Genomic DNA, 14,762 nt, shown 5'->3' on the forward strand with positions numbered 1-14,762 from the left:
GTTACGACTTCAACTCCCAGGAACACTGTCCCAGCCATAAGTCATTATGTAATCTAGCATTTTGGAAGAAGGGAGCTTTGAGTGTCTGGTGGTCTTCAGCTGGTTTTTTGGACATATGTGACTCCATCTTTATCCCAAGTGGTACTGGACACACCTAGGGGCTCTTTACAGAAGGTTGAGATATCTGATGAGCAGTTGGAACAAGAATTCACAAATCTTGGGTTCTGGCTGCTAATGAGACCCTATTGGTGGCCACAGGATAGGGACATGATAGGACTTGGAAAAATTGAGTTTCCAAACACAGAATGAAAATATATTAAACTGATAGTAGTTGTAGTTATTAACATGATGAATCCCATGTTTAGTCTCTATAGCATAAATGTTATAATCATTTTGTATTTGTAAATTAGGGGAAATAATAGCAAAATATTACTTATGGCTTACTAAATACTAGTCACTATACAAAGTTTTTTTTTTTTTTTTTTTGGTACCAGAATTGAATTCAGGGGCACTCAACCACTGAACCACATCCCCAGCCCTATTTTGTATTTTATTTAGAGCCAGGATCTCACTGAGTTGCTTAGAGCCTTGCTTTTGCTGAGGCGGGCTTTGAACTAGTGATCCTCCTATCTCAGCCTCCCGAGCTGCTGGGATTATGGGCATGCACCACTGAAGTTCTTGATAACCAAGGCAGACACTTATTCAATATTCATTATTTACCCCACCTTCTATGCTAATAAAATCCTGATTTTGAGAAAACAAAGTGCTTAGCCCTCGGTAGTGGTTTATGTCACATACCCATGACACTCCTGTTCTCTGTAGTCTAAGCATTTTTGCACTGAGGGATGGAGGACTGGATTATGGAATACACTTCCAGAAGATTATAGGTGAAATTCCTCACTTCCTTCAGGTCTTTGCTCAAATATCAGCTTCACTGGTCACCAGTTTAAAAGTGTAGAGTCTGGCACACAGTAAAAACTTAATACTTTTTTTTTTTTTTAGTGAGTGCATGAAAATAAAACAAGGACTATCTCTGGAGAAGGTTCAGTACAAAGGCCTTGGGTTTGGAACATGCCTCACACATTTAGTGAATAGGAGGTCAACATGACTGGGGTGGGTGTCATGGAGGAGAGAATGAGTGATAAGACCAGGTGACATTGAAGCACACGGAGGCTTGCAGACACAGTAACAACTTGAGCTAGGAAGCTGTGGGAAGAATGGTAGCACCTGACTTTCATTTAAAAATAGCAGTCTAGCTGTCATAGAGAGAGAAGGGAGGTGGAGGACACAGAAGAAGAGAGAATCAGAGGTGACGGCAAACTCCAACCTGGTGATTATGGTTGCTTGGACCATGGTGAAGCCGTGAGGGAGGAGGGACAAGATAAGGTTCTGGCTGTATATGAAGGTGTACTCCACTGGATTTGTTAGCAGATGGATGTGGACTGTGAGAGAGAGAGGGTGAAGGATGACCCCGAGCTTTTTGGCTCTAGCATCCAGAAGTGTGGTGGCTGAAAGGATTGTCAGGAATGGGTTTTGGAGGGAAGTAAGGTCAGGCACTCAATTTTGGGCATGTTGAAGTTTGAAATGACTATTACCTCCAAGTGGAGATAGAGGGTCAAATGGCTCCATGGCTCTTGGTTTTATGGGAGAGGTCCAGGTAGTTTTTAAAACCATGAGACCTGGTGAATTCAACCCAAGATCCAAGTGCAGAAAAAAGTAAGACAATTCTAATAGGAATTCATCCTAATAGAAGCAGAAATCAAAATTTGCGCCTACTGATCACATTGCTTTTGTTCATCTCTCCAAAAAGAGCTTCCCCTGTAAGACTGCACAAATTATAGGGCCATGTGCTAAACACAGTTCTAACAAATAAAATCTAGAGATAAACACATTTTAAAAAAAATAACAGATGGAGTCTGAGTTGGGTTTATCTAAGGTTAATTTAACCATAGAAGATCAATAATTGACTAAAAGAAAGTATGATGCCAAGTAGATATAGAAAAACCTTTGATAAGGTTTAAGATCCATTCATGAAAAACAATAAAAACGTAGGTGGCAGAGAAAGAAGACAACTTCCTTTATCTAATGAAGGTCATCTAAAATAATCCTATACCAATCATTACACATGGTGAAAAGCTAAAAACTTTCCTCTGAGTTGTGACCAGAACCCGGTACCCACTGTCTTTGTCGTCCTGTTGGTGTGGTGCTGGGGGTTTAGCACCCAGGCACAAGGAGGAAATGATAACATGTGAAATTGAGCTGCCACAGAATATGACACTGGGCTGTAAAGGGAAGTGGATTATAGATTGTGGGGAATTAATAAAAGGGCTAGGCAGGAAGGTGCCAGTCAGCTTTATTTTTAGGAAGATAAGGAATGGATTTGAGCCGGGAGGGTCTCCTGGCAGGAAAATGACATTTTTTTTTTTTTTGGTTGTTGTTGAAAACTCTTATATGCAGGTACAAAATTCAGTGCACACTCAGTACAAAACTTAAACATTTTATTGTTATAATCCAAATACTTTAATAGAAATGAAATAAAAGCCTATAAGTAAAACTATATATGTTCAATTTGTTAGTTCATCTTATACAAAATAACAAATAAAACAAGACCCACAGAGACCCCCCCAAGTACCCCTTCAGATGCTTTCCTATATGATGTCTATGTATGGCACCTTCTCTGTCTCTTTGGCTAGGCCAAGATTGATGAGGACGCTCTTTTCCAGCTCCAAATAAGCCTCGTATTCCAATTTCAGTTCAGCCTCCGCTTGTTCTTCTGACATCTGATATATTTTCTAGGAAGAAAAAGAGCAAGACATCTCTAGAAATTGCTGATAGATAAAAACATCAAAGAATTAGAAGAAGCTGTTTTTGAATAGTTGGCGTGACTGGGCTCTCCAGAAGGGGCCGGGGAGGGTGGGAGGGCTAGAGGGCAGTCCATGTGCAGGAGTGGGGAAATGGGGAGAAGTGAAGGCCTGGCTCTCTCCAGTGCTTCTCTCCAAAAATAAAAGAAAGTCCTCTTTCCCATAACTCTTTCCTGGCTCTCATGGCCTGGAGGGAGAGTAACTTGACTACAGGTTGCAGAATCCTTTTGAAGTTCTCCCTCCCCTCAATCCCAGAGAAAAGGCATAGCTTGTGGATCACATGGCAACTACTCCTTTACCCAACTCTGGTTCTCCAGCTGAAATTTCAATTAGAAAGATTCCCATTTCATATGCTGTTAGAGCTGTAATTATTATTATCCTTTGAGAAGTGAGCTGTGTCCAGACTCGATGGTGGCAAAGAGATGCTGTATCATTTCCCTGGGGTCTGTGGGTTGAAGCCTCATCCCTGGCATCCAGAGGGCATTCGTGAAGTCCAGCCAGGAAAGTAGGATCCTCCCCTGACCTCTGACTAGCACTTTCTAGGTACCAATCACTGTCTCAGTGCTGGAAATACGGAAATATTTTAATTCACTTAAATCCCCACTGCAATCCTCTGAGGTTCATATTGCTATTGTTTTCATTTCCTCCTTTCTAAGGGGATATTTCTAACTAACATTGTTTTTCCTTAGTGACTTTATTCATTGTCCAAATGTAACAGAAGAGCCCTTTGAAATTCATTCACTTATCCATGATCTAGTTCCAGAGAAAATTTGAGAAGTGGCAGCTCTACTTACAAGAAGATAATGTGTCAAATGGAAATGATGTTACAAGAAGTAGTTGGAAAGGTTCTGGAAACTTTAAGGTAACACAGTTTTAAGATATGACTATTGTAATATCCACTCATTTAAAAAATATTTCAAATGCAAGTTATTTTTTGGAATTTCCATAATTCTACTTTGTTTTCACTGATGTCAGTAATTTGAAGTTGTTGCTATGATATATAAACACACATAAAAAATTTGGATAATTACTTGGGTAAGGGAAGGGTGGCAGATATATCCCACCACATAATTTCATTGAATGTTTTTAAGTGTGAAAAAGAAAAACCCAAAACCGTTTTTTTTTTTTTTTGGTAGCAATGGAACTCGATGAAGAGTTAATTAACTGGCATTAATGCATAATTTGTTAAAGTAAGCAATGTTTTTGAAATGAGTTCCTCTGCTTCTATTGCACTAATTAGTTATCTATCAGTAAGTGATATTATTAATCTATTGGCTAGTGCAGTATGTTACGATATTTCCACATGTTGGTGCTTTTAACAGGGAACTCAGGTCTCACCTGAATAATTAAGGATGCTATGCATTTGGCTACAAGGAGACTACTGCTAGGACCAAACATAAAATTATTGGTGACAAAGGGCAAGGAATGGAATGAACCAAAGAGAAGTAAAAATCTCAAGGGAAAAGGAGAGAAGAGCTTAATTAACAGACTATTGAAAAGACCCAAATTCCAGTGGATAAATGAAGATCAGAATTATAGAATTCATATAAAACAAAGAAAGGCTGAGAAAGAGGAGGGTGAGAGCTTGATTTAGAGTTCTAGGTTCCTTTTTGGTGGAATTAAAGATGGATGTGTCCTGTACCAAATTCTTCTCTATTTCAAGTGTCATACACAGCTCCAATATATTATATTATAGGAAAATCCACTCTCTCCTTATCTGTCATCTGCCATTATAGTTATTGTAGCTCTCATTTGAAGACAGTCTACTATTTGTCAGGTTATTTAACTGAAAGTCTTACAGTAATCATCAAAGGTAGTTACTAATATTTCTATCTTCCACACGAGACAACTGAAGCTCAGCAAATCAAAGAAGAGCCCTCTTGACTCTCATAACGAGAGAAGGCTGTGGAAATGAGGGGAAAAGCCAAATGCACATATTTCCATGGGTGTGAGGGGAAAACAACTTTCATTTCTACAATTTAACTTACAAATTTTTTCTTCTCCATTTCTAGTTCCATTTCTCTCTTTTCTTGCTCACGAATATTTTTGCGCTGTTCTACATATTCCAGATGCTTGACTTCTCTTTCGAAGTAGTGGTTAACACTTGCTATCTGTTAGAAACAATGGCTTGTGAGACAGTAACCCACAGGGAAGCTCTATGTTCTGTCCCAGACTCTTAGAATTCCTGCTGTTTGTAATGAGGCAGGCCACCTACCTGACCAACCTACTTAGTCCATCCTGACATTACCTAGTGACCATCTACCTAGTCATGAGAGAGATATCTACTTTGGGATGCTTCTAATCCTTGAGGTGAATGTAATTTGGAAATTGTACCCACCTGCCCACTTCCAGAGTAGCTAGCTTAATATGGGAGCAATTGTGCTTAGATTTAGGTCCTTGTGACTTGGAGGTTTCTAGGAAAGAAGTAGGTTGGAAGGAGAGGGCTGCAAATAACTGCTATTGCATAGTAGGAATATTTTTCCCTTTTTCTTCCTTGATTCGAGGGATATTTCATGTCATCAACTGAACTTAGAAAACCCAGATGAGGATATCAGTGGAGACCCTGAAGGGACTGAAGTAGAGCTGAACTCCTAGTCCCCTGGGGGGCTTAATATGTGAAAATAAGAACAGAAGCTGAAAAGTCAGCAGAGTCCTCAGGAAGGCAACCTGAGTAGGATGAGGGAAAGTGTGTCACCTGCCAGTAAGCAGGTTGTTGTTGGGATGTGCAGTGAATTACAATCTGTGCATTTAATGTTGGTTGTGTATATACTTATGCATCTCTATTCATTGATTTTCTTTTTATAACCTCATTATTAGCATTGCTTTAAACACTTGGGTAGTGTGTACCAGGTTTGGGGGAGGGGTGCAGAATATTGTCAGTTCAGATATGAGGCCTGCAATATACTAAGGTGGGAGGAGGAGGACAGAAAGATGCATAAAAATGTCACCTGGGTCCTAAGGAAAGAACTTCACTGAAATTGGGAGGCTAAAATTTAGTTACAATCTGAAAACATTACTATTTATGATTATGAATTCCCAAACTGATTTTTCTATGACTCTGGGCTTCATCTAATTGCCTTCTCTCCCATCTCGTGTTAGGTCTTTTTTTCTAGCTTCAAACTACTGAACTCATATTAAGAGAAATATATCTCCTTTTTTTTTTACTGCATTAGTTTTTTGTTTTCTCATAAAGCAAACATGCTGCCATTTTTAACACACTTTTAAGATATGCCTCAGCAATGTCTAGTCACACAAATCTTCAAAACTAAAAGTCACTAACCTCATTGATGGAAGGGTGACTTAATGTCCATGGAATTTCTAATATATGCAGTGTTCCATAATAGTCAGCTATGGCTATAAATTGTTGCTTAGCTGAAAGATTTAAAAGAGAGAGAAAATTCAGCAAATTCAGCTTCAGAGGCTAAATATGCAATGTGTTTTGTTTTGTGGTTTCCCAAGGGACGTGCTGTGGTTACAGTGATCTTGGCAGCTTCATCAGATGTTCATGACTAAAACATATAAACATGTAAAAGTCATTTTTTCCAGTTGATGAAATGAAAGCTAAGACTCTGAGTCTTCCTTGGCCTCCCTGTCACCTCAAACCTTGCTTTCCTGGCATCCGTATGAGGAGTATGGCTGATAGCCGGCTTCTCTGTGACTGGGCTCATTGTCAGAGTTGAGAAGAAAGTAAGGAGGGCACATGGAAAGATTTTCAAAGAAAAGCCATGAAGCATATTTTCACCAAACACACTGAGGGCTAAAAGAATACCAGTTGAAATTCAAAGACATAGCCAGAACCACAGTCTTCATTACAAAACCGAATTGCTTACTTGAATCACTTAAAATGGGCAAAATACACTAAGTGTTTGAGAATTTTAATTTTCTATCTCATTATATATGTCAGTATATTTTCTTCTAATTTTCAGAAGTTCTAGTTCAAAAGGTTGAATCCTAGACTCATGATCCCTGCAAGTACAAAAACAATGTTTTGTACCAAAGATAGGGAAACATACATCGGTGACACATATAGCTACGCAGTACCCAGATTGTGATATGCTACAGATGCTGATGACAAAAGTTTCTGAATCTAATGTTTCTGAGAGAAATGGATCGACAACTTCTTGCCTGTACACCTTTGGAAACAAAAGGGAACTTCTTTTAGAAAAAGGCAAATATGCTGGATTTACCCAGAAAGTACTATTTAAATGCAATAGAAAAATTGGGGAAAAGGAAATAAATTTGCTCTTTCATAGACACAGTCCTGGGTGTATGCTTGTTTTGCTGCATATTACCTTTTCCTCATCCTTAATCCAAAGATTAAAGTTTAAATAGATATATAACCCTAGAGAATCATTTGATCTCATGAAGAGAACTGCTTGATAGGGCCCACAGGAAAAATCACAAAAGTGACATAATGTCACAAAATATAAATTATAATAAAAAAGAGACAAAAAATATTTTTATATGGAAAAGAAACAGCAAAAAGTAGCCAAACTTCAGGGATGACCCTGTCTGACCCCAAGAGGACAAGAAGGATGTTTCCCGTCATGCTTGACATGGTAAACGTGTATCAGAAATCACTGGCAACGAGGCCAAACAGTATGGGAGGCTCTGGGTGTTTCCAAGGTTTGAGAGCAGGAGAGAAGGGGAAGGATGAGGAAGGAGGGGAGAGAAAGGAAAGATGGAAGAAGAAAAGGAAAGAATGAAGAAGGACAAGAGAGAATGGGGTGGAAAGATAAACCAAAACCTGAGAGAAAACACTGGGATACTTTCCAAATGAATGTCAAAATGTTTCCCAGTTACCCAAAAGGTTATAGCTCACTTATTTAGAATTAACATACAGGAAAAGGTCCAGGGCTTGATGTTGGTGATCATAGTTATGCAAATATTTTGTGACAGAGCTGGTTCATGGGTTTTCTCCAGAAGGTCCCAGACATCGATGTATCCATCTTCTCGGCCAATATAGAAAACTCCAGGCCTTGTCAGGGACCAGTGTCCTGAGGTGTACCTTTTTGGTGAACAGCATGACTGAAGGAGAGGTCCATACTTCCGAGCAAAATTTTGAAAAGATAGGTTAAAAGCATTTGTTATTACCGGAGAGAAACTCAATGATTTTCTTAAAGTATAACTCAGCTGGCCATGATCATTTAACAGCAAAATTATCCCACTGGAAAGTCTTACTTCTTTTTGTTGTGAGGGTTGAATACAAAAAAGCTCTTTTCTTTATTATTTGTTTTCATAGGTCATTTTTTTTCTTGTTTTAGTTGCTTTTAGACAAGATTGAACCTTCCAATTGAGCTGTTGAGGGTCCTATCAATACCCGCCTATCAATACCAGCTGTGAGATACATGTTGAAAGTCAAGAGCTGAGCTGGCAAATTCTAATTAATTAACTTCAGATGAGAGTATCTGATGGCTTACAAAAGTATTTGGAAGAGATTTTAGACCACTAATGCATCTTGAGATTATGTCTTTTATCTATCTACCTTAGGATAATTTTCTGATTTGGGGAACTTTTCACAGAGATGATTGGAATATGTCTTCTACCAACTGCCAGGGTCCATCAACCAACCAGGTTGTCTATGGGCATCTGCAGGGACTAAGCTAAACCATCTGCCTCATACCCTCCAATACATGGGTAGGAACTTTTCCCATGGTAAAAGAAGGTATCATGGCTTCCTGGACTTCTTGCCCATGTCTCCCAGCTTCTTCAGTCTCTATGAGGGTCTTGGCCCGCATGGTCTATGAACCATCTTGCCTGAATTTTCTTTTTTATTTCTTTAACTACAATGCTAGCTCATTGTAAAAAGAAATGTAAACATTCAGATGTAGATTGTTATAAAGTAGAAGTCATTTGTTGATGCATATTTAAGTAGTTTCCAATTTTTTTCAGTGATAAATTTGTACAAATGTTCACATACATTTCTCTATTACTTGTGTAAGTTAGAGTTTCAAAGGGGAAACCATTAGGGTCAAGAAATCTATATTCTACCTGGATCCAGCCCCTTTCCTAATCCTGACCAGACTCTTCCTCCTGCCTCCCTGTGACCCATGCATGTCTCTGGCAGGCGATCATCTGCCCGGTGATGGACTTCTGAGCCTACTTATTCCTTCTTTCTGAAGCTTCCAGAAGAAAAGCTGGAGCAGAAGATGACAGACCCAGTGTTTCCCAATGGAATCCATCCAGGAATCAGCCTCCCATCTTGTATTTTAAAGGGAGGCAAAAACACCAGCCAAGCCAACCGCCTGTGGTGTGTATTTCCAAGAAAAGGATTCGGAGAACAAGGGACTTGCTTTGCTGTTTACTGCCCGCAGGAAAGAAAAGCAAATGGATGTTTTCAAAAGGCTTAAGGTGGTTCCGCTGACAAGCTGGAGCGCAGGCCACCTGCTCTAATTTTTCTAAAAAAGTACCCAAAGGCAGTTATGTCAGAACAGGCCATTGTTCCTACTGTCTTTCCCAAGAACAAAGGACCACACCCCGACTCTTCTATTTCACAGGCCACTTACCATAACACCTTCTTTCCAAATAGCCACGTTCCACCCACCAATGGTGAGGACAATGTCATTGTAAAAAGGTGATCTCTGGACAGTGTGGACAGCTCCATCATGGACAGTGTAGATGTTCACTGGTTTCTTTGCTGTTGGAGTGGAAAAGACCATTTTGGAGGTGAATGAATTTATAAGGGATAGCTCCTCATCTTTCTATGAAAAGGTCTGGAGAGTTTCCCACCAGGGCCATTTTTCAGACTCAGAGGAATACTTCGTCTTCTTATTCATTTACTCATTCATTAGTTCATTCAGGGAATCAATAAATATTATCTGTAGATTGCCTACATGTGCCAAGATGGATGGGTAAACAATGGATAGTGAACGATGTGATCCTGCCCTCATGGAGCTTAAAAATCTAGTGGGAAAGACAGATGCTCAGTAAATAAATCCTAACATATAGAATTAAAATATGGTAAAGACTGTTATGAGAGAAAAAATATTACAAGAAAGTAACAAGGAACATTCATCATTTAGATTGATGGTCAGAAAGCCTTCTCTGACGATAAAGTCATGGACACTGGAAGACATTGGTGTGGAGGAACATTCCAGAAAGAGGGAACAGCACACACCAAAGTCCTGAGGAGGAAAGTGTTTGATACCTTTGTACACCTGAGGAAATCAGCACCAGCGTCTGGTAATCACAACATGAGCCAGGAAAGGTCCACACCATGCAGGGCCTTGCAGGACAGTTTAGAGTCTAGTCTAAGGGTAGTATGTTTTAATGAGTCCTAGAAGGTAGACAAATTGATTGGCGGTTCTAAAGGGCCTCTGGTTGTTGTGGGGGAATGGATTAGAGGCAGGTAGAGGTGAAGAGGGGACAGTAGGGGAGGCTGCTGCAGTAGTTCTGGGGAGAGAGGGAGGTGGCTTGGATTAAGGGGCAGTGGAGAAAAGTGGATTATCAAGAAATATATGTGAGCTGGGATGTGGAGACCGCTCGAATAAGGAGAGTGAAGAGATGAAGTGCTGAGAACAAAAGCTAAATTCCTCATGAGAGTAATTGGCTCTGTGAGGTTTCCACTTGTTGCAAAGGGTTGGGAGGGCACTAAAGAAGGAACATTGCAGATGGAAGATGAGAGTTGATGTTAGTCTCTGCCCCAGGCCACAGAGTCTTCCCACTTTTCTGGACTCTTCACCCAGAGCACAGGAAAGTTTTGCTTGGGTTTATTCTCTTCCAGGCCTGTCTGCAGAGCTCGATGCTCCTCATTCCTCGTGTCAAAGCCCAAACCAAAATGTCTATTTACTTTTTACCAAAATCACAAACTTATTGTGAATCTCACTGTAGTAATAGTTATGTGGGAGCAGGGGTTGTTCTTCCCCTGTCCCCAGAACACTGATGGAACATGAAGTATAAAAAGACCTTCTATATCTTAGAAGACCTTATGAAGAAGGTTTTTCTATCCACATTAATAGCAGCATTATTTGCAATAGTCAAAAGGTAGAAGCAACCCAAGTGTTCACTGATGGTGGAATGGATAAATAAAATGTGATGCAGACTGACAGTGGAATATTATTCAGTCCTAAAAAAAGAAGGAATTATGATACATGCTACATTGTGGATAGATCTTAAGGCTATTATTGCTAAATGAAATAAGTCAGTTGCAGAAGAGTAAATACTTTATGGTTTCACTTATATGAAGTACCTAGAGTAGACAAGTTCCTAGAGACAGAAAGCAGAATGGTGGTCACCAGGGACCAGGGAAAAGAGGGATAAGGAGTTAGTGTTTAATTGGTGTGGAGTTTCAGTTTTGCAAGAAGAAAAGAGTTGAGATTGGTTACAGAACAATGTGCATGTCCTTAACACTACTGAATTGTGTACTTAAAAATTATTAAGATGGCAAGTTTCTGTGTATATTGCCACAATTAAATTTTTTTTGGAAAAAAAACTTATTAGGAAAAATAAATAAATAAAAATGTAAACATAGCACTTCTGGATTAAAAAAAAAAAAAAAGGCCAATTTTCCTCTACTCAGAGCCTAACCTTGAAGACAGTACAAAGTACAAAGACATACTTCTAAAGGCCACCTTGAAGTGACCTAGTAGATTCCTGTTAAGACAGGAGACTCTGGAAACCAGTGGCTGTCTTCTTGCTGCTGCCCCTGTGTCTCAGGGTCTGGTGTTGCCCTCAGGGTTAACTAGGCTTCCCTAAATCTCACCTCACCCTGGTGAGCAGGTGCTTCTGTAGTCTGGAATTCCAGTGACAGCAATATTCATAACAATAAGGTTTTGGGGATTTTTAAAAAAATCTTTTTAGTGCTGGGGAACCAAACCCAGGGCCTCATACACCAGACAAGGGTTCTACCAAGGAGTTAAACCCCCGGCCCAGGTTTGTTCTTTAAAATAACAGCCCATAAAAACTTTTTCTTCCTTTTGTTCTTTGAAAGACCCATTGGCCATTCAGCAGTGAATGAGGCTGTCTTAAATTATTAAATGGAGTGCCAGAGCCTCTGGGCCAGATCACTAAAAGAAAATTATAATAAGCGGAAAAGCAGTTTTCCTAAGTCATTATCTCTTGTGGGATTCAGTAGGGTCATGCGGTTAAGAACATCGACTGGTGGCATATGTGACCAAATGCTGGCGTCAATGTCAGCACTGCCACCTATATAAGCTACCCATGGGGCTGCTATGAGGTGAATTACATGGGTTAACTCATAGAAAGTGCTTGGAAGAGTGCCTGGCACATGGCATATGCTGATTTGACAACTTGAGAGCAGACTAAAGGAAATAACACGTCAGCTGTCACCATTCCGAATCTGCATTTCTTGGCTTGTCACTTAGATCATCTGGAAATGTTTGGTTCAGTCTTCTTTATCACACACATTTCAGTGGGTGTAATCTGACTTCCAGAAACATCTCCTAAGAAGAAGAAATTCTCCTTCCTTCCCAGTTATATATTTGAGATAAGCAGACCCCAGAGGGTCAGGCCACAGTAGGTGCCTCACCTTTACTCAGGAAACTCCATGCTGTTTAAGAAAGACACTGGGATGGGAGGTGCCAAGAGACATCCCTCCAGTTCACAGAAGGCAAATAGGGCACATAATTTACAGTGCAGAGCTTCTAAAACATTGACTTTCCCTGGACTTCAAATATTATTCAATGAGAATAATGGGTTTTTTCAGCTTTCCATGCTATAAAATACTTGACTGCTGATTTAAAATATTAACCGTGATCTTTTAGCAGTTAAAATGTTTTTAAACTGAACTAAATGCAAGAAATTAAAACAACTCCTCTAGTCCTGACTACCCACATCCCATTGGCCACAGAGTCCTGGCATGTCGACCCCTGCATCTCCCCCCCGCCCCATTTCCCTGCTACCCACCCCTGTAACCATGCTTGGACTTCAGTACTGCCTCTCATCTGGGCTGTTGCAACTGAGTATCCTGTTTCCGTTATGAGTATTATCAACAAACCAACCCATCTTTGCTTTCCTTCCAGGAGATTTTCTGATTATATGCATGGCTCTGGGATAAAGTCCAAAGCTCTTAGGAGGGAGATCAAGGGTCTTTGCCACCTGGACCAAGTGTCCTCCCTAACAACTCCCCTGTTGCCTTCTCTATTGCTGTGCTTTGGCCATGAACTCTTCCTTTTTCCTAACTATCCATTGCTCTTCAGGTTTTGTGTTTTTGCCCTTGATTTTTTTTTTTTTGTACCTGGAGTCTTTCCTCATCTGATCCAAATGGAAACTTCTAATCTATTTTTCAAGACCTAGCTCGACTATGTCTCTCTTCAGTGGGACCTTTTCTTAATAGCCCCATATTGAGTCAGTTCTTCCTTGGGCTCCCACATCACTTTGCATTTTCTTATAACCATAGATCTAACGGCTGTGTGATGTCTGATTTGCTTTGTCTGATTTTTCCAACAGATCATGAAAATCTATTGAGGTGGAATAATATCCTGGTCATCTTGATATCTCCAGTGCCTGGCACATAACAGGTTCTCAATAATGACCTGATAAGTGGATAAAAGTAAGAGGGAAAGAACAAGCCAATAACTGTATGTTTCAAACATAAAGCTCTTGCATTTTAAGTTTACTGATATTTGGTATTTTACTAGTAAAATAAAATCCATTTAAAATATATGAATAAACCTGTTTGTATTGGGTCTTCTGGAAGGCAGTTTAGGAAGTTGGCTGTTCGGAGGAGATGGAGCCTCAAGAGAATCTCTAAGACCAGAAGAAATTGGTGCCTACATGTCCACAACCAAGTCATGGCATCTAGTCCTCAGCCAGTGTCTCAATAGTGTGGTGACAAACACTGCTGTGTTATACAGCGACTGGCATGTAGTACATGCACAATTAATATTCATGAATTATTGAATAAATAAATTACATGAAGAAGCATAAAAGAAGTTGAATATAATTCATTATATCCAATATCTAATTTTGAGTTCAATTTTAACTTATAGAATCAGGAATAAATGAAAAGCAAAAAAATCAGTTCTGTGTAAACTTGATCCTCCTTTGGGTCACATCTGATCCTCTTTTGATGCCCCACTATTGTCAATAACACATATTCGAGTTTTTGGACAGGGGATACCATAGAAGGAAAATATAAGTGCTTTTGCTTCGAGATTAAAAGCTTTTGCTTCACTGTTGGCCTGAGTGACAATGAAAGCCTTCCCAGGTAGAAGGCAGACTCTGGTCTCTGGAACCAGATCAGTAGGACTGACTGGGGGGAAGGTTTGAGGTAAAGATGCCAGCCCCAACAGCTGTCCCATGCAGGATGTGGCTTTGACCTCTGACCTCTGTGGGTCATTCACTTGCCACTCTTCCGAACACCCACAGAACTGACCAGATTTCCTCCGCAAACTGAGCCAGCTGTTCCACCGGGGTCTGCTCCTACATGGTATTCTGAAGCCTTCCAGAACCTTTATCCGCTAGCAGTTCCAAGAGCCACCTCTTCCTTTGCTTATGGTTATTTCAAAGTTGAAAATGTAGTACAATTACATTGTCATGGTGGGATAAAATTTAAAGGTCTAAAGTAAGCAGCTGTAATTGTAGTGAATCCCAAGACTCTGAGCCTATCAAAGACAGGGAGCTTTGCTTATTGGTGTACCTGTTCTCCTGGGTGTGACCCACGCACCTTTGCTTAGCTGCCCAAATCACGGGAGCAGGAGTTTGGGGTTACTTTTAATTAAGTTGTTCAGGTGTCTCAGTGATGTAAGCATCATATAAGTCAAATTTGGGGGTAAAAATAAATCACCTAGAAAATCTTATTGAAACCTGTATTTAGGTTCAATAAGATTTTCTTATTGAAGGGTAGGATCCAAGATTTTTATATATTCTTGTAGTAAGCTCTGTGGTGACAAATACGCCACTTAGTCGAGGCCCTCATTTTAAGTAACACATGTATTAGAA

At 39.9% G+C, this 14,762-nt stretch overlaps 1 protein-coding gene across 6 annotated transcripts in view; it reads right to left on the reverse strand.

The window, feature by feature from the left end:
• Positions 1–2,483: 2,483 nt before the first annotated feature.
• Dnai3 (dynein axonemal intermediate chain 3) overlaps positions 2,484–14,762 on the reverse strand; it is a 57,848-nt gene continuing 45,569 nt past the window's right edge. For 5 of the 6 annotated variants that reach the window (XM_048814991.1, XM_048814990.1, XM_048814993.1 and 2 more), the window contains exons 19-23: positions 9,368–9,498; positions 7,703–7,907; positions 6,142–6,233; positions 4,850–4,972; positions 2,484–2,792 (exon numbers count right to left, since the gene is read on the reverse strand). In XM_048814991.1, coding sequence (XP_048670948.1) covers positions 2,649–2,792; positions 4,850–4,972; positions 6,142–6,233; positions 7,703–7,907; positions 9,368–9,498 — 695 coding nt within the window. In that variant the 3' untranslated portion in view covers positions 2,484–2,648. The remainder of the gene's footprint in view (positions 2,793–4,849; positions 4,973–6,141; positions 6,234–7,702; positions 7,908–9,367; positions 9,499–14,762) is intronic. The other variant, XM_048814995.1, reaches the window with a different exon arrangement.

This window comes from Marmota marmota, unplaced genomic scaffold (genome assembly GCF_001458135.2).
Source record: "Marmota marmota marmota unplaced genomic scaffold, marMar, whole genome shotgun sequence".
NCBI classification, from domain to species: domain Eukaryota; kingdom Metazoa; phylum Chordata; class Mammalia; order Rodentia; family Sciuridae; genus Marmota; species Marmota marmota.